The sequence below is a fragment of the Schistocerca americana genome, chromosome 6 (genome assembly GCF_021461395.2).
Source record: "Schistocerca americana isolate TAMUIC-IGC-003095 chromosome 6, iqSchAmer2.1, whole genome shotgun sequence".
In the NCBI taxonomy this organism is placed as follows: domain Eukaryota; kingdom Metazoa; phylum Arthropoda; class Insecta; order Orthoptera; family Acrididae; genus Schistocerca; species Schistocerca americana.
In genome coordinates, this window is record NC_060124.1 from 305060531 (window position 1) to 305081055 (window position 20525).

General features: G+C 42.7%; 1 protein-coding gene across 1 annotated transcript in view; it reads left to right on the plus strand.

Moving 5' to 3' along the window:
* Window positions 1-20525, plus strand: part of LOC124620108 (hemicentin-1-like) — a 125366-nt gene that overhangs the window by 31006 nt on the left and 73835 nt on the right. The window contains exon 3 of the mRNA XM_047146777.1: window positions 6754-6915. Coding sequence (XP_047002733.1) covers window positions 6754-6915 — 162 coding nt within the window. The remainder of the gene's footprint in view (window positions 1-6753; window positions 6916-20525) is intronic.

Below are 20525 nucleotides of genomic sequence, written 5' to 3' on the forward strand. Positions count from 1 at the left end.
GTAGTTAGTCATTGAGGTAAGGTTTCAGATGTGTGTGGACAGTGTGACAACGACAGAAGTGCATGACACAAGTCTTGGCAGCTGAGAATTGAAAGCCATGAGTGAGGGCCCAGGACTGCACCTGTGGTATGGCTCCTTGCAGTCGATGTTCAGCCACACCAATAGAAGAGGAACAGAAGGAAATACAAAAATCCTCACCATATAAGAAGGAAGAGACTAAGGACCCCACTGCTGCTGTGAGACCATTAATAGCAATTAAAAATAGTGGTACATTCAGTACAGAGCCCTGCAGAACCCCATTCTTCTGGCTGTGGGATGAACTGTGTGAAGCACCAACTCAAACTCTGAAAGTGCAGAGTGACAAAAAGTTGCATATAAAAATCGGGAGCAGGCCACAGAGACCCCACTCACGCAGAGTAGCGGGAACCTGGTGTCAACAAATGGTATCGTAGGCTATTGTCAGGTCCAAGATGATGCAATATGATGTTGATGCCGGGAAAAGGCTGTTCGGATGGCAGTACTGGAGCGCCCTTGGCGAAAACCACCCTGGGATGAAGCCAGAACACTCTGAGACTCAAGGAGCCAACATAGCCGCCGATTCGTCATATGTTCGAGCAGCTTGCACAGAACGTTGGTGAGACAGATGATACGATAGCTATCCACATCTAGCGGATTCTTACCAGGATTTAGCACTGGAGCGATGATACTTTGCCACCATTTCGATGGGAATTAGCCATCTCTCCACATGCAGTTGAATTCAGCAAGGAGGAGGCGCTAGTAATCCGCTGACATATGTATAATCATCAGGGAATGGAGGCAGTCTGGTCCAGGGACGTGTCAGGAAATCGACAAGGACACTGAGAAATTCTCACTCACTGAAGGGAGCATTATACGGCACAGGGTGGCCCATCCACTGTTTTAGAAGACAAAAGGCAGCGTAGTAATTCTCAGATGCAGAGGTACAAGAATAATGCTCAGCAAGACACTCTGCATTACGTCGGGATCGACAGACATAGCTGCAGGTATACTGTACCTGCAGGGTCTTGATACCTGTAAAGGCATCTGAACTTGGTGCAAACCTTGGAAGGAGAGGTTTGCGTTCCAGTGATCGAGACATATCATTCCTAACATTCATACTTCAATTGTTTAATGAAATGGCGGACCTGGGCTCAGAGCTGTTTCAAGGAAATGATGTGCTCCAGGGACAGGTGGCACTTATGACATTGGAAGGCCCGTCTATGGTCTCTAGTGGTCGCAGCGATTTCCAGCGACCACCAGGGCACTGACTTTCGCTGGGGACAACCTGAGGAACAAGTGATTGCTGATTCACCTGCGGCAACAATGGTAGTAGTGATGGTGTGGGTCACCTCATCGATGCTGCCAAGCAACAGAGATTCAGCAGTGGTGGCGGAGGTGAAAGCATCCTGTCAGTCTTCGTAAGAGGCCATCTGGCCAGGCACCCAGAGGAGTGATGCTGGGTAAGGAACAGGAAAAGCGGAAAGTGGTCACTACCATACAAGTCGTCATGAGCTCTATAGTGGATAGATGGGAAAAGACCAGGACTGCAAACCGAGAGATCAGTGACCGAGTATGTGCCCTGTGCTACACTGAAATGGATGGGGGCACATGCATTTAGGAGGCAAAGGTCTAGTTGAGTTAGTGTATCCTCAACACCTTTACCACAGCAAGTGACCTAGGTTCTACCCTGCAAAGGGCTATAGGCGTTAAAATCACCCAAGAACAGAAAAGGTGGGAGAATTTGGGAAAATAGTGCAGCCAAGACATGGTGCAGCAGTTCACCATCTGAAGGAAGGTAGATGTTGCAGGTGGTAATTTCCTGCATTGTCCTCATCCTGACAGCCACAGCTTTGAAAAGTGTTTGAAGGGATACAGTTTCGGTACAGACAGGGGTAAGGACATAGATACAGACTACAACTAACAGTCACTACAGTTTTTGTAGCACCCCCAATATCATGAAGGGTGGGGTTTCCTGAAAGACAACGCAAAAGCCCGGTGTAACACTTAAAAGTCGTTGTAACTCAGCCAGCTGGGAGAAAAAACCGCCACAGTTCCACTGAAGGATAATGATGTCAGTTGTCTGGGAAGGCATGAAGGGACCAAAGATGCAGGATATGCCTCAGGGTCACCTGCCATCATTGGTTGAGTGCTGGTATCCTGGACCATAGCGTCTGAGGCATTGGCAAGATCTAGATACTCTGGGGAAACTACAATCTCTACCTCGTCCTCCGATGCACAACTATTAGGGAGTGGTGGTGTAGGGGCCATCAGAGGCTCATGGTTCTTAACCGATTTCTTCTTCATCAGTTTGCCTTTTCGTTGCTCTTTAGGGGCTTGCAGGTAGTGCTTCCCTGAAGTAGCGTCAGGGACAGAGAAAAAGTGTGAAGCCCTTTGACCAGCAGCAAGTGGCTCCTTCAGCCACTGGCTAGTGCCCACTTTGCAGAGATCTGGGAAGGGAGAGTCCAATGGACCCCATCCATGTGAGAGGAGCCCGACGAGGTATTTGCTTCTCCAGCTTGGTTGTGGGAACCTATGTCCCCAGCGTTTGATAGGGTATTGTTCCCAAAGTAGGTGCTTTGGGACTAATGGAAGAAGAGGTGCCCCAACCACCATAGGTGCAGAAGTATTCGGGTGGCCCTGAGGGCCTACTATATGATGCAGGGACTTGGGGTCTACCATAGCCAGTGAGGGTGATGGCGATGCAGATGCAGCATATGAAGACGTCAAGTGAATTAAGTGCAGCTGTTCATACTTCTGTTTAGCCTCTTGGTAAGTCAGCCAGTACCGTGTAGTTTGGCGAGCAGGGGGAATGATGATCTCTGCTGTTGACAGAGGTGGGAGGAGGGGCACATGGAGTACTTGGATGCAGTTGGCGTCTGCAATCTCTACATGTGGCACTGGAAGTGCACCAGGAAGACATGTGCCTGAACTTCCAGCACTTAAAGCATCGCATAGGGGAAGGGATGTATGGTTTGACACACAATGGTAAACCATCATCTTGACCTTTTCAGGTAACGAATCACCCTCAGAGGCCAAGATTACGGCACCAGTCGTAACCCTATTGTCTTTAGGCCCCCTCTAGATGCACTGGATGAAGTGAATTCCCCATCATTCTAAATTGACATGTAGCTCTTCGTCGAAGTTCGGCAGAAGATCGCGATGGGAAACAATTCCCTGGACCATGGTTCAAATGGCTCTGAGCACTATGGGACGTAACTGCTGAGGTCATGAGTCCCCTAGAACTTAGAACTACTTAAACCTAACGAACCTAAGGACATCACACAAATCCATGCCCGAGGCAGGATTCGAACCTGCGACCATAGTGGTCACGCGGTTCCAGATTGTAGCGCCTAGAATTGCTCGGCAACCCCGACCGGCCCTGGACCATGTTGAGGCTGTTATGATGACTGTTTGAAATGGGAATATCACCGAGCTTGTCTCAGGCGAGTAATGCCCACAACTGGGCTGTGGATGCCATCTGAAGCAGGAGTGACTCATTGTGCATTTTTGGTAGCACTGTCACTTCCCCAAACCTATACTCTAGGTATTTAATAAAATATAGTGGCTTCATATCCAGAAAGGAGTCCCCATCAGTTCTGGTAGACAATAAATAATGAGGCGAATATGGCGCTCTTCTTTCCATACCCTACATTTCTCCCATGGGGTACCTAGAGAGGGGAACAACATGGGGTCATAAGTCGCAGCATTGTACTCTACCTTCCCTTTCTTAGAGGTACTCTACCTTCCCTTTCTTAGAGACTGCTGTAGCCATTTGATTCCCAGCAAAAGATGAATGTGTGTTTCATTGCAGGTTATCTGCCCTGATGCCACTCACTCCAATCAGGGGCCCTCCCTACATGCGCCACCCAGTCATAGCAAAGGCTACCTGCCACAATGATTCTTTCCAGGACTTCTGATGCCGCAAGATGATGGGAAACTACTCCTTGGAATACATGTGGAAGATGCAGCTGAGGCATTAGTAATATGATACCTGTTTAGGCAGGGGACTACAACCAAGAGGGCCCATGACGACCCCTTCACTATGGACAGGCTCCCTGCTGCGTATAGGGTTCAAAGAAATCCAATATTGTCATGGGGGCAAAAGAGGACAGTGGACATCAGAAGAAGATGACGTACCCCAGAAGGCGTCCTCGCCCATATAGCTGAACTGCGGATGAAGCGACAGAGCCATAACAATAAGAGGTGTAGAAGATCTAATCACACTACTGACAAAATGTGCACCACTTGATGCATCCTTCCCTAAATGATCCACAGTTCGGACAAATTTGGGAAGACATAGGTCAAACCCAGAAAGGTGACAATAACTTATTAAGCCAAAAGATTGAGAACTGCTTTTAGTCGCCTCTTACGACAGGCAGGAATAGCATGGGCCTATTCTGGAGAAGAATGGGGGGTGGGGCGTCTCCTCGTCTTGTGACAATATCAGTTTGACCCAAGACGACTGTAAAATCGTGGCCTAGTCAGATGAGTGCCGATTTCAGTTGGTAAGAGCTGATGGTACAGTTCGAGCGTGATGCTGACCCCACGAAACCATGACCCAAGGTGTCAGCAAGGCACTGGCGAGCTGGTGGTGGCCCTGTAATGGTGTAGGCTGTGCTTACGTGGATCATTAACAGGAAATTGTTATGTTAGGCTACTCGGAGACCATTTGCAGCCGTTCATGGACTTCATGGTGCCAAACAACGATGGAGTTTTTACGGAAGAAACTGTTCCATGTCATCGGGCCTCAAAACACACCATTGGTTTGAATTTTACCACCCAGATCGTCCGACATGAATCCCATCGAACATTTAAGGGACATAATCGGGAGGTCAGTTGGTGCACAAAATCCTACACTGGCAATATTTTCTCAATTATGGGCGGCTATAAAGGCAGCAGGGCTCAGGATTTCTACAGGGACTTCCATCGAATTGCTGAGGCCATGCCACATCGAGCTGTTGCAGGACACCATCAAAAAGGGATCCGACACGATAGTAGGAGATGTCCCATGACGTTTCGAAAGTTTCCTTTAATAATTTATTTACGTTTGATTTGTTACTTCACACCGGCTTGGTTGGTTGGTTGGTTGTAACTTTGCTATTGTTTGAGTGACTTTGTGCATTTCCAACTGCGGGAATACAATATGAATTTGGCCCTGTTTTATAATCTTTCTAATAAAATGTTCAAACTGATTAAATCCTGAACTTTACTATTAATCCCTTTAATTAAACAAAGTGGTTCCTATGCTTCAATGATTTGTGTAATAATGCTGTTCATGAAATGGTTCCTGTGCGTTGATAATTTTCGTAGCAAACTGATCCTGAAAGGAAAATATCTTACCTCGTAATGAAATTGCTTAAAAACGCGGTGCTTGCTGCTCTCTCCGCGCCAGTTGCAAGTTTCTAACTACAGTTGCTGAGTGCTTAGTGCAATGCTCCAGACAACAAGTAAAATATTTCATATCAATCATTGAGTGAGCCACACTTTACATAAAACTGAATTGGATCGACGACGTGGACAATGCGCTTAGGTGAAACATTACGTTAACAAACTGTTTCTGAATTATCTCATTTATTATTACCTGTACGAAATTTGTTACAACACTCATTGACATTGACAAAGGGCAACATTGATATCAAATTCTGACTGACACAAACGTTAGACAAATCATTAATAGACATGAAAAATACCTTACAGTGAAAATAACTCAATTTTTAATGAAAAATTTAAGCGTCTTTGATATGGATGAATCATTCAACAATGATACTCGCGACTGCAGAGTCAATAAATAAAAATATTACTCCCATTCCTCTTCAGACTCTTTTCATTCTAAATCACTAATCAGATCCTGCTCCTCTGTTACACAATATTCAAGTACAATTGGTTTTACTTAAACACAGATGCACACTTTACGTCTACATTGCCACGGGTCCCCTGCTCGGTGTCTTTCTCACTACTCCATTCTAACGATTGAACTTCCGCGCTCCTCGCTGCCATGCAGCGGTCACAAAAACATGCTCATCTTTCAATCCACATGTGGCATATAGCAAACCAGTGCTTAACAGTATTGGTTAAAACAGCCTCGGTTGCAATTTTAGTTTTTTATTATTCAACTACGCGTTTCGCCTTATTTAGGCATCTTCAGGTTATCTTAATTTGGTATTTCTTAGAAGGATCATTTAGTAAGTGTAGCCAAAGGCTGCCCTTTGGCTACACTGACTAAAGGATCCTTCTAAGAAATACCAAATTAAGATAACCTGAAGATGCCTAAATAAGGCGAAACGCATAGTTGAAAAATAAAAACTAAAATTTCAACCAAGACTGTTTTTAACCAATACGTGCTCATCTTCTAGTGACACAGCTACTCTGAGCAAAGGCTCTGCGCGAATAATAAGCGATTCAAAATTGTCGCTTAGCGTCTGAGACATCCATAATCAGTACAAATTCCAGAAATGCAAATAACAAACTCCCAATAGACCTGTTTTAGTTTCTCATTGCAGTGTAAGTTTTGCACATCAGCATATTTTTCATAAACGCTTCAAGTTAAATAAACAAAAAATTTGCAATATAGTAGTTTTATGAAGAGGGAGGGGGGGGGGGGGGGGGTCAGGCGCACCTTCGATAGTTCTCCAGGGGCTCAAGGTCACCTCAGTACGATTCTGTTGTGGAGTAGTGCTCATTGTGTACGCGGTGGTGCGTCCTCCTGAGACAAGCTGTGTGTGTTTCACGCTGCAGGTGGCGTGGGTGCGGCGACGCGACTGGCACATCCTGACGTGGGGCGCCGCCAGCTTCACCAGCGACGGCCGCTTCCGCGTGCTCAGCTCGCACTCCGGCCGCGACTGGAGCCTGCGCATCCGGCACGTCCAGCGGCACGACAACGGTACCTACGAGTGTCAGGTGAGCCGAGGACCCTCCCCCACCCACACAGCTCGAGGCGCTCACGAGCAGGGCTGCTGCACGTAGTACGTATTTGTTACTGAGAAGCGAGTATTCCACGAGACTGTAGTTACTGTTTCGTTACTGCCTGAAATGTTTCATTCTCATGTGTTTTCTCCCCCACTCGATCCGTTTCGGCAATCGTTCTCTCCCATTTGTTAATCACAGCCGACTGAGCAACGGAAGCGTTTCAGTACTCGCCTGTCCTCTTTCCCGCAGTTCGTGCCTCTGCGATAGTTCTCGTGTTCCTTCACTTTCTTATTCTCTCAAGCGAGGTGCGTGAGTAGTGGATCACTGCCAGTTCTGGGGCGAGAAGTGCTCCCTTGTGCTGTTCCGACTCGCTCCTGACGTCAACTACGAGCTTTCTACGACGAAATTCTTAAATGGATAAGAACTTTTTATTCCTTATACAGTTGTGAGCATAGTCGCCACACCTTAGGTACACGAACATAGTCTAACCAGGAACAAAACAAACCCACATTAATCTTCATGCATTTAGTTCTTCTTCTTTTATGTCCAGTTTTTCAATATCAAAACCTTTTTTGCTAGGAAGAACTACAACCAGGAATATTTTGGACAGTATGCTGAATTCTGTGAGAGAAAACAATTTGCAATTTCGTGAAACAAGTAAAGTCTCAGTAAATCGATGTTCAAATAGTCCGTTAATCTGTGGTTGGCATTTATTTTTCCATGTACATTTATAATGATAATTTCTTCTGATAAGCCTTTTCAGAGTACGGAAGAATTTAAACAACATTCTTTTCAGAGCACAGAGACACTTACAGAACTGCCTTCTTTAACTTTCAGGCTACAAGCTCAGTTAATATAGGTTAATAATCAATGTTTAAACCAAATATAAAGTGCAGTCAGAGATAATGTGCCCACCAAGAATTGTAAGCATTGGTACACAAATTCCATTTCAGTATTTGTCACAGAGATTAAACTGACTCAATAAACCTATAGCATTCAAACTTAGTTTCGGTAACCCTTATCGAAGTTAAATGTTAACAGTTCAAGTTCTCTCCGCCCATAATTCTCGCAAACTGAATTGGAAACTTTTCGTCGTTGTTCTGCGTATAGCAAATGACTATAAATTGAGTCAGACAGTACCTAACATTCCATTAGAAGTCAAACATGCGATGTAACAGTGATGTGCCAATTAATCATCCAAGTTCATTCCATATTCACTCTCAGGGGTATTGCTGCCACTTCATAAAACATCTTATCATTCATTTACAACTTTCCTACACTTCGTCTGAGCTCTAATAAATTCCATTACAGTTGGATAATAAATCGTCCTTTGGCTGTATGTTCTGATATATTATGTAGCTCCAAACTAAATTATCATTTACGCTTGAGGTATTTCCATACTCCTTCGTACTGTATCTTGAATAACAAGAATCACCATTACACACGTATCTGACAGAATACAAATGTAGATGCTCATAGCTTGATATCAAATACAACAGTGAGTACAAATTCATCATCACATTTATTAGCAAACCATTTCAATAATCACTGTCTTCCACGTCAGCTGCCACCCACTGGCTATTGGTTGAACTCCTGCAGAATCCAATATACCCACTGCTCCATCGCCAGCACAACATTACAACACCATGTATGGACTCAATCGTAGAATGTGAAACAAATAATAACAAAAGTTGGATTTTAAATAAAACAGTTTATTTAATATTTACAATGTAAAATTATGAGATATATTTATACTTGCCTGGCATCACTCATCGGATTATATCAATTGTGTTAACAATTATCATAAACACTATGTCAGCATCACCACTTTCTTATCAGAATCAGACTTTCTTATGGTCAGGGCCATGACATCATCATTTCATTGCCCTGTGAAGGCTACGCCCACCCCGCACGCTCCACCCCCATGCTGTGACATCCCTGCTTATGGAATCTTCACGCTGTCAACCAATCGCATGCTAGATCAGCTTCCCAGCAGCTTTCACATCTTTGTATTGTAGAGAAGCTGTGAACTGGTGAAGCATGTGATTGTGAGTCACGGGAATAATTTAATATGCACGATATTTGTAAAATTCATGACGCTGATGGGACTGCCATCATTTGTTCGCTCTCCATACATACGTTTAGGTCTCATGCGTTCAAATGATGCGACGCTAACATTGAGCAAAGAAGAATTTAGTAAGTCTGTTTCTTGTAACATCTATAAAAGGTTTTCTGCATCATGCCTGTACGAAAAGGGAGTTGCAATGCTTTCATGCTTTCAGTTACCTACATAACTTTGGCTACTTTTCAAGGTCCCAACTATCTATCTAAAAAGATGCATGTACATCAATGTGAATAAGGGGCTTTGTAGGACTTTTGATAAGACAGTTAATGTGTGATCTTATATATATATATATATATATATATATATATATATATATATATATATATATATATATGGTGTCTCATTTATCTTGACCACCCTAAATAACTATTTGTCCAGATGCAAATTACAAAATGCTTCAAGCAAATGTTCTTTAGCCGTCAGGGGGACATCAATCAGCATGATTGCCTTCGTTGTAGCTTTGTTTTTTACAAATATATGAATAGTGGTATGGCTTTTTTAAATGGCATCCTGTATTTTTCATTCGGTAATTCATTTCCTCTCCTAAAGACCTATTCAAGAAAGTATCACAGTGTACCATTCACTGAAGCACAACGTTATTAATTACATAACACAACACTGACTGAGTTCAGGATCACAAACTCTTCCACTTGCTGCAGTTGTCAGAAAACAAATGAAAAATAAGTAAAAACATAACACAAAATGGACTTTGATTCTCTTGTACCATTGCCCAGGAGTAGAGTATTCAAATGTGCTCGAAGTGGTAATCCTGGACACCGAGACATTGGTGCACTCGTTAAATGAAATAATTACTTACTGCTTCTAGTGTTGCCTGCTGAAGAGAATTACAAGCAAGCACGATGCCTTCGTGCATGTCCTCTGGAGTAATTGGAGTTTCGCAATAGACAACGTCTTTAATACATCAACGAAAAAATCCAGAGGATTTAAATCAGGAGACCTGGCAGGCCAAGTAACTGTTCCTCCTCGACCAATCCATCTGGCAGGATACCTTCGGTTCGGAAAACGACGTGCACGCAAGGCATTATGTGCTGGACAACCATCGTGTTGATAGCACATAAGCATTCTGGTTCTTAGTGGCACTTCATCTAGAAGAGGGGGAAGAATTCTTCTGAGGAAGTTGGCATACGCTGTGCCGTTTAGACTACCATTGATGAAATAAGGGCCAATATTTGTATTTGTAGTACTAAGCATCCCACACCAGACGTTAACTCTCCATTGACGCTGATATTCCACCTGTCTAAGCCATCGTGGGTTGTCGCTGGATCAGTAATGCTTGTTCCTTGTATTTACCTATCCTTTGTTTAAGAAGGAACATTCATCGGTAAATAGAACATTGGACAAGAAGTTCGCGTCGGGGGGATTTGCTCCTGTGCCCACTGACAGAGCTGTACACGATTCTGGTAAACATTCCCATGCAATTCGTGATGTAGGTGTACATTGGAAGGATGGAACCGCTGACGTGTAAGAATACGATGTGCACTGATTTTAGGAATACCAATCTCGTGTTCAAGCTGTCGTGTGCTCACATGTGGATTCATAGCAACGAAAGTGAGAACAGTAACTTCGGCAGCATCGTCTGTGCAAGTCCTTCGACGATTACGTTGGCGTAATCGTCGCAGCAAGATGAGAAAACATTCGTCGGGAAATTGGGTTCTTGTCAGGATATCGCTCTCTGTACAGTTTCGCTGCCCGAGTAGCATTTCGCCTACCTTCAACAACAAAAACAACAACAACAACAATACAATCTCTTTGTCACCAAACATGTTTGACTCTGTACTGGATCCAAGATAGCAGAAGTTACCCACGACTTGCAGAGTAGTTCCATTTAATGTCATATTCGGCTGAGTATTAGCACCCTGAACTATAATTACGGTCTTTCTGCTATTTACACTCATCGGAAGTAGGTGGCATACATGACTAAATCTTGATACTAGCTCTTACAGCTCTCCTACAGAGTTCGCAACAACTGCAGCGTCATCAGCGTATAGGAGTTCACTAGCGATTATCTCATAGCGCTTTGTCTTACTCTTCAAAAGACTGACGTTGAAAAGCCTTCCATCTTTCCTAGTATGCAGGTGTACACCAACATTTCAATTCTCAAAAGCCACATGGAGTGGAGCGAGAAGAAAATGCCGAAATGTGTAGGTGTCAACACATAGCCTTCTCTTACGCCAAAGTTCACACTGAACGTTGGAGACGTACTCCCATCGAAGATTACAGATCCATGCACAGTCCCATGAAAAGGTCGTATTAAGGACAACAAAGTTGGTGGGCATCCTATTTTTTCCAGTATGCTGTAGAGTCCCTCCCTACTGACGCTGTCGGAGGCATTGTTGAGATCGATAAAAGCCACATATAATGGCACTCTTTGTTCGCGGCACTTTTCTTATAGTTGCCGCAAGGAGAATACAATGTCATTGTAGATCGACAGCTCGAAATCTGTCTGTGACTCGCCGTAGATCCGAGCACTCAAAAGTTTCCAGTCTTTTCAGGATTATCCTCGTATACACCTTTCCAGCAATGCTCAGGAGAGGTACTCCTCTATACTTCTTACAATCACCTCTGTCACCTTTCCCCTTATAGACTGTTACTGTATTTGCATCTCGCAGCCGGCCGGTGCGGTCGAGCGGTTCTGGGCGTTTCAATCTGGAACCGCGCGACCGCTACGGTCGCAGGTTCGAATCCTGCCTCGGGCATGGATTTGTGTGACGTCCTTAGGTTAGTTAGGTTTAAGTAGTTCTAAGTTCTAGGGGACTGATGACCTCAGATGTTCAGTCCCACAGTGCTAAGAGCCATTTGAACCATTTGCATCTCGCGTGTCTTGAGGTATCAGGCCTTCATTGGGAAGCAGGGTAGGACTCAAAGCGACTGGTCTGCTGAATGTGAAAGTGAGTTGCGCCCAAGTATCGACAAGGAACGTAATGTTCAAATACAGTTTGTGAATAATCCTAAAGAACAACGAACAATATCCGATAACAAGGCCTCAAATCAGATCTGCAACGATTTTCGCGCTATTTGAATGAATTTTGTTATTTCATGGACAGGATCTCAAAAAAAAAAAATTTTTTTTGTCATGCCTTTTCATAGATGGTCAATATGCCCCCCTTGAGATGCACGGCTTATGTTAATGCGGTATTCAAATTGTTCCCACACTGCAGCGAGTATGTCTTGAGTTACAGCTGCTTTATGCGATGTCTCAGTTCACACATTGTTGTTGGTAACGGAGGCACATAAACAGAGTCTTTTATAAACCTCCACAAGAAATAATCACACACAGTAAGGTACGGTGGCCTTGGAGGCCAGTAATGTAAGGCTGAATCATTTGGTCCAGTGCGACCAATCCATCGTTGAGTAATCATTTTATTTCAAAATTCCCGCACTTCCAAATGCCAGTGTGGCGGCGTCCCATCCTTTTGGTAAATGAAGTCGTTCGAGTCAGTCTCCAACTGTGAAAAAAGAAAATTCTCAAGCATATCGAGATATGTGGCTCCTGTAACAGTGTTCTCGGCAAAGAAAAATGGACCATACACCTTTTCCCACGAAACTGCACAAAACATTCAATTTCGGAGAGTCCCTCTCGTGTTGTACAACTTCATGTGGTTGGTCCGTACCCCGTATTCTCTCTTATGAGGGTTCACCCTCCCATTCAAATAGAATGTTGCCTCGTCACCAAACACTAAGCCTGGAAGAAAATTGTCATCCTCCATCTTACCAAGAACGAAATTACAGAACTCCACGCATTGTTGTTTGTCACTTCAGAGATGAGGTTGCAGTAGCTGAATTTTGTATGGTTTCATGTGCACACGTCACGCAACACGCGTCAGACGGACATCAGGGGCATGTTGAGATGTCGTGCTGCACGGCGCGCGGATTTCTGCGTTCTTCTCGTGAAACTATGGCTGATGCGTTCGACGTCTGTCTCTAACACTCAACACTCAGGAACGGCTCGGCGATTTGCCTTTACACAAACAACCAGTTTCTCGGACTTGCTGATGCCACCGCCCAATGCTCTGTGCTGTAAGAGAATCCACACCATGTCTAGTACGAAAGTCACGCTGAACGGTTATTACTGACCCGCACAACGCAAAACGTAGAACACAAAACGCTTTCTGTCGTCCCGAATTTTACTAGAACCGAAGTGGGCGCCCACTGCTGTTATCTAGCGGGAACCATGCAACAGTCAAGAGTTTGCTCTATCCAACAGTACGTTGTTCACGCAACTATATCAGATAACATTATAGTTATGATTTTTTTTTAAATCAGATGTTTATTTTTGATACACTCTATGTTTTATAGGAAACAAAGTTGTTATTTTTTAAAAATTGTAGCTTTTCCTACTTCACTATGGAGTGCGTCAATGCATCTTTCCAAGAGGACACTGTCTTCGCGTCAGCCGCGTGTAAATATTCCACACGTATAATAAGACAGTTCTTTTTTACTTTCTTAAAATATTGTTTGAGTCCTCCACGAAAGGGCAGCCTGGGAGGGAATAAAACCGCTCATCAGCCGAAGGTGTTATATATTTAATACTAATCTCAAAATACACAAAAACAGATCAAAGCAAATTACGTTTTTTAAATACTGTTTGGTGAGAAATTTTTATGATTTTTTAAAACACTTTAAACGATTTTTATATCACATCTAAAATATAATCACTGGTGATAATAAATCTGCTATACTATCATGATGATGCTGTGGGAATTCCATTGTTAAACGCAGCGAATAGAACAGATTTGCGGAAAGACTCTACGAAGGGAAGGGATGACGTACAAGAAGAAGCAATGGGAGGCGACGTGGAACACACAGCGGATCTTGTATTAGAGCGTAATAGCGCTTTGGGTCACTTCTGATCAAATAAGGCCGTACTGATGGATCATACGGACGACCCTATTCAAGTTGGAATGTGGAATCTTTGGTACTAGAAACATACCACCATAATTTCGGAAAAATATCGTACACGTAATCCCGAACTGAGCAACGGCAGGTAAGTGCTAGAACTAACGCAGAATCAGCTTAGCCTCCTATGCTTCCAAGTGACTGACAAAAATAATATAAAGAAGAATGGAAAACAGAATTTAGGATGTGTTAGATGACTATCATTTTGGCTTTCGAAAAGGTAAAGGCACAAGGAAGACAGTTCTGACGTTGCGATTGCTAGTGGAAACAAGACTTAAGAAAAATAAAGACATATTCTTTGGATCTGTCGACCTGGAAAAAGCGTTCGGCAATTTAAATAGTGCAAGGTGTTCGGAATTCTGAGAAAAATTGCGCATGTGCACTGATGCAAACTCCAAGGGTGTGGTACTTCGCCGAGTCACCATGCATATATGCTTTCTCAGGCAAGACGAGACACGTGCAATCTCCAGACATGTTTTGCTGAGTCGATAAAAATGCGTGTGAGCTTTCTCAAGTGGTGACTAGACTATCGTTTCGTAACTGCCACTAAGCGACCCATGTGTGTTTTGTACAGTTAAAGAACTAATACTTACATACAAGGTGTTTCAAAAAGAGTGACCTGATAATTACGAAACATGGGATGTGCCAGCAAGGAATGTGTGTTGTTTAAATGGCGCTGGCCTAGAGTTTCAGAAAATCCACGGAAGTCTACTCGCCGTATAACCACGCAAGTGGCAGTGCCTCATACGACTGTCTGTCGACTGTTAAGGCGTCGTTTCGTCTATAAACCATACAGACTACAATTAGTGCAACTTTACAGGTTGATAACAAAAGCAAACAGGTTGATTTCAGCAATGTTCTGCTAGAGCACATGGAAGAGATACATTTTTACCACTGTTAATTTTCAATGATGATCAACCGACATAGCGCGCGCATAATGGATTCCAGGACCTTCATGACAGTATTGAACACGAAAGAGACACCTGAACTGAACGTTTATAGTGCCCTTCCTCGCGAAAAAGTGGACGGCCCCTTCTTTTTTCAGGAAATCAGAGTGACGTTGCAGACTTGGCTTTGTCCACAATTTCAGGAGGACCCCCACGGCTTCATTTTCCCACAAGATGGAGCCCCACCACACTGGCACAATAACGTACGTCAGTTTCTTAATGACACTCTGACTCAACGCTGGGTAGAGTGCACGGGACCCTGAGAGACTGCCCAGCATTCTTGGCCTCCAAGATTGCCAGACATGCCTTCTGGGATTTTTTCCTGTGGGGATACGTGAGGGAAGTGTGTTATCTCCCCTTTACCTCGTGACATAGAAGAAGTGAAGAACAGAATAACAGCCGCCATAACTTCCATAAAAGCAGATACATTGTGTAAAGTTAATGAATAACTTATCCGTCGTCTACATGTTGTTCGTGCTGTTGCTGATCGACACGTAAAGCATTTGTAATAGAATAGCTAAAACTTTAAAGTTTTGTATTTTGCAATTCATCTCAAGTTTATACTATGTTTTTATCAATAAATTTGGAGTTTTGAGATCAGGTCATTTTTTGAAACGCTTCGTATTTCAGTGAATAATCCAGAGAATTTTACATGTTATTTTGTTTTAGTACAAAGATCTAATGTTAGCTCGTTATCAAAAGTTTAACTTTCGATTGTCTTTGACAGAAGCAAAACCAAACAGCCACAATGTTAAGGATTTTCGAAGTTATACTCGAGTGAAACGAAAATATGTGGTATAAGTGATATGCCACGTTAAAGACCTCTCCAAAACACCTTAATTTTAGTGGTCTTTGTTGTGCTAAAGTGTCAGCAGATGTGACGCTGGTAGATAACCGTGCTATACATCTTGATATTATTTAGAAAGAGTCTGTAAACTTTTTTAGGGAGCCTTGGCACCATACTTCCAATAAGTAAGTGGTGCAGCCTTCCTAGAAAGTTCGTTTCAGTACCACCAGTGGAAGCGTCAAGTTCATCGTAGCCTGTAAGTTACACCAGTAGTGTCAATATCTCTACATGTTGTTAATACATAATACAGAGATGTATAGAAGTGATAACACTATGACACGTAATTTGAGTGTCTACAGAATTCTGACTATCTGACGCTGCCAGGTATGACCGCAGCTTTCGTATTGTTTGGTACGTTATGCTGTACCATTTAGTTTTAATTTTGTCCGAAGAAGGTGTCCCTTGACACCAAAACCTACGTTACAAACTAATTGTGTTCGCGACTGAGGGCTGTGTTTTTCAAAATTTTGTATCATCACCTTCCCTGCTTAACGTATTATATTAGCCACATATATTATCAGAAGAAAGAAAACTGGCGTTTTACGGGTCGGAGTATGGAATGTATAGATTAAAGTTAGATATAGTGGGAATTAGTGAAGTTCGGTGGCAGGAGAAAAAAGCCTTTGGTCAGGCGAATACAGGATTATAAATACAAAATCAAATAGGGGTAATGCAGGAGTAGGTTTAATAATGAATAAAAAAATTGAAGGGCGGGTAAGCTACTACAAACAGCATAGTGAACGCATTATTGTGGCCAAGAGAGACACGAATCCCACGCGTGCTACAGTAGTACAAGTTTATATGCCAACTAGCTCTGTAGATAACGAAGAAATTGATGAAATGTATGGTGAGATAAAAGAAGTTATTCAGGAAGTGAAGGGAGACGAAAATTTAATAGTCATTGGTGACTGGAATTCGATAGTAGGAAAAGGGAGAGAAGGAAACGTAGTTGGTGAATTAAAGAGGAAGCCGCCTGGTAGAATTTTGCACGGAACATAACTTAATCATAGCTGACACTTGGTTCAAGAATCATAACAGAAGGTTGTATACATGGAAGAGACCTAGAGATACTCGAAGATTTCCGATAGATTATATAACAGTAAGACAGAGATTTAGGAACCAGGTTTTAAATTGTAAGACATTTCCAGAGGCAGATGTGGACTCTAACCACAATCTATTGGTCATAAACTGTAGATTAAAACTGAAGAAAATGCAAAAATGCTGGAATTTAGGAGATGGGGCCTGGATAAATTGAAAGAACCAGAGGTTGCAGAGAGTTTCAGGGAGAGCATTGGGGAACGATTGACAAGAATGGGGGAAAGAAATACAGTAGAAGACGAATGGGTAGCTTTGAGGGATGAAGTAGTGAAGGCAGCCGAGGATCAAGTAGGTAAAAAGACGAGAGCTAGTAGAAATCCTTAGGTAACAGAAGAGATATTGAATTTAATTCATGCAAGGAGAAAATATAAAAATGCAGAAAATGAAGCAGGAAAAAAGGAATACAAACGTCTCAAAAATGAGATCGGCGGAAAGTGCAAAATTGCTAAGTAGGGATGGCTAGAGGACAAATGTGAGGATGTAGAGGCGTATATCACTAGGGATAAGATAGATACTGCCTACAGGAAAATTGAAGAGACCTTTGGAGAAAAGAGAACCACTTGCATGAATATCAAGAGCTCAGATGGAAACTCAGTTCTAAGCAAGGAAGGGCAAGCAGAAAGGTGGAAGGAGCAAATAGAGGGTCTATACAAGGGTGATGTTCTTGAGGACAATATTATGCAAATGGAAGAGGAGATAGATGAAGATGAAATTGGAGATATGATACTGCGTGAAGAGTTTGACTGGGCACTGAAAGACCTAAGTCGAAACAAGCCCCCGGGAGTAGACAACATTCCATTAGAACTACTGATAGCCTTGGGAGAACCAGCCCTGACAAAACTCTAACATCTGGTGAGCAAGAAGTATGAGACAGGCGAAATACCCTCAGACTTCAAGAAGAATATAATAATTCCAATCCCAAAGAAAGCAGGTGTTGACAGATGTGAAAATTGCCGAACAATCAATTTAATAAGCCACAGCTGCAAAATACTAACACGAATTCTTTACAGACCAATGGAAAAACTAGTAGAAGCCGACCTTGGGGAACATCAGTTGTGATTCCGTAGAAATATTGGAGCACGTGAGGCAATACTGACCCTACGACTTATCTTAGAAGCTAGATTAAGGAAAGGCAAACTACGTTTCTAGCATTTGTAGACTTAGAGAAAGCTTTTGACAATGTTGACTGGAGTACTCTCTTTCAAATTCTGAAGGTGGCAGGGGTAAAATACAGGGAGCGAAAGGCTATTTACAATTTGTACAGAAACCATATAGCAGTTATAAGAGTCGAGGGACATGAAAGGGAAGCAGTGGTTGGGAAGGGAATAAGACAGGGTTGTAGCCTCTCCCCGATGTTGTTCAATCTGTATATTGAGCAAACAGTAAAGGAAACAAAAGAAAAATTCGGAGTAGGTGTTAAAATTCATGGAGAAGAAATAAAAACTTTGAGGTTCGCCGATGACATTGTAATTCTGTCAGAGACAGCAAAGGACTTGGAAGAGCAGTTGAATGGAATGGACAGTGTCTTGAAAGGAGGATATAAGATGAACATCAACAAAAGCAAAACAAGGATAGTGGAATGTAGTCTAATTAAGTCGGGTGATGCTGAGGGAATTAGATTAGGAAAGGAGGCACTTAAAGTAGTAAAGGAGTTTTGCTATTTGGGGAGCAAAATAACTGATGATGGTCGAAGTAGAGAGGATATAAAATGCAGACTGGCAATGGCAAGGAAAGCGTTTCTGAAGAAGAGAAATTTGTAAATATCGAGTATAGATTTAGGTGTCAGGAAGTTGTTTCTGAAAGTATTTGTATGGAGTGTAGCCATGTATGGAAGTAAAACGTGGACGATAAATAGTTTAGACAAGAAGAGAATAGAAGCTTTCGAAATGTGGTGCTACAGAAGAATGCTGAAGATTAGATGGGTAGAGCACATAACTAATGAGGAGGTACTGAATAGAATTGGGGAGAAGAGAAATTTGTATCACAACTTAACTAGAAGAAGGGATCGGTTAGTAGGACATATTCTGAGGCATCAAGGGATCGCCAATTTAGTATTGGAGGACAGCGTGGAGAGTAAAAATCGTAGAGGGAGACCAAGAGATGAATACACTAAACACATTCAGAAGGATTTAGGTTGCAGTTGGCTCTGGGAGATGAAGAAGCTTGCACAGGATAGAGTAGCATGGAGAGCTGCATCAAACCAGTCTCTGGACTGAAGACCACAACAACAACATGTTCAGTTCTGTTGTAAAACAATAATTCAGACAATTTAGACACGGAAATATTTTATGTGGAGGTCCATTGTGCCTTGCACCAAACTGGGTATAAAGACTGATGGTAGGCACATTTCTTTACCCAACTTGTGTTTTGTACAGTTGTAGAACAATAATACAGAAAATTAAGATGTGGAAATTTAATTTGAAGGTCCATTGTTCCTTGCACTTTTCTCATTGCCAAGTGCAGTTTAAGCTGCAAGTTAGATCAGTAGTGCCAATAGCTTTACGTATCTGGCAAATAATACAGGCAATTTAGATGTGAAAATATGTAAGTTAAGGGCCCATTATGCTTTGCACCACGCGGGATACAAATATCGATCTTTACTCGTTGCAAAGGGGGAGGGATTGGCTGTGTCACAATAATGGTTGTTAAAATTGTAGGCTGCAATTAGCTGTTTCACTTTAATGGCTGGTAAAATGCTGGCAATTGCAGCGGAAGATTCCCAGCATAAGAAGTCAGCCGACGGGATTGTCAAATGTGGTGGAGGAGTGAAGAGTTTTCAGGGCAACCTCTTGCTTTTGGGATGCAGCGGGAATGGAAAACACTGTATTAAGGACACCCAGCGTGTATCCAGAGGACATGTGGCCTGTAACTGAAAAAATACCGTGGTTATACCTCCACTGGCAAAAGCTTCTGTGTTAGTGCCCTAATGGGGTCTCTAGGAGGGGACTACAAGGAGGTGGTAACCGTGAGAAAGAGACTGAATAACCAACGAAAGGTTAGCATTCTGTGAGTTGGAGTGTGCAATGTCAGAACTTTTAACTTAGTAGGGAATCCAGAAAATCTGAAAAGTGAAACGCAAAGACTCAGTCTAAATATAGTGGGGGTCAGTGAAGGTTAATGGAATAAAGATAAGGTTTTATGATCAGACGCACATATAGTAATATCAACAACGGCAGAAAACAGTGTGAAGGGAGTAGTTTCCGTTATAAATACGAAGGCACGTCAGTGAGTTACTGCAACTCGTAGGGTTTCTAGCATCAGAACCAAGAGCAAACCAGTATCAACATCGATAATTCAGGTACACATGTCGATGTCTCGAACACAAGATGAGAAGGTAGAGAAAATGTATGACCATACTGAACGGGTAATTCAGTGTGTAAAAGGAGTTGATAATCTAATAATCATGGAGGACTGGAATGTAATAGTAGGGGAAGAAGCGGTATGGGAGAATATGGCCTCGGTAGTAGGAATGAAAAAGGATAAAGATTGAGTTCTGCAATAAATTTCAGCTATAAATAGCGAATACACTGTTCAAAAGTCACAAGAGGAGAAGATATACTTGTACAAAGCCTGGGGATACGACAAGAGTCCTGCTGGGTACATCATGGTCGGACAGAGATTCTGAAATCAGATATTATATGGTAAGTCGTATCCCGGAGCAGATACT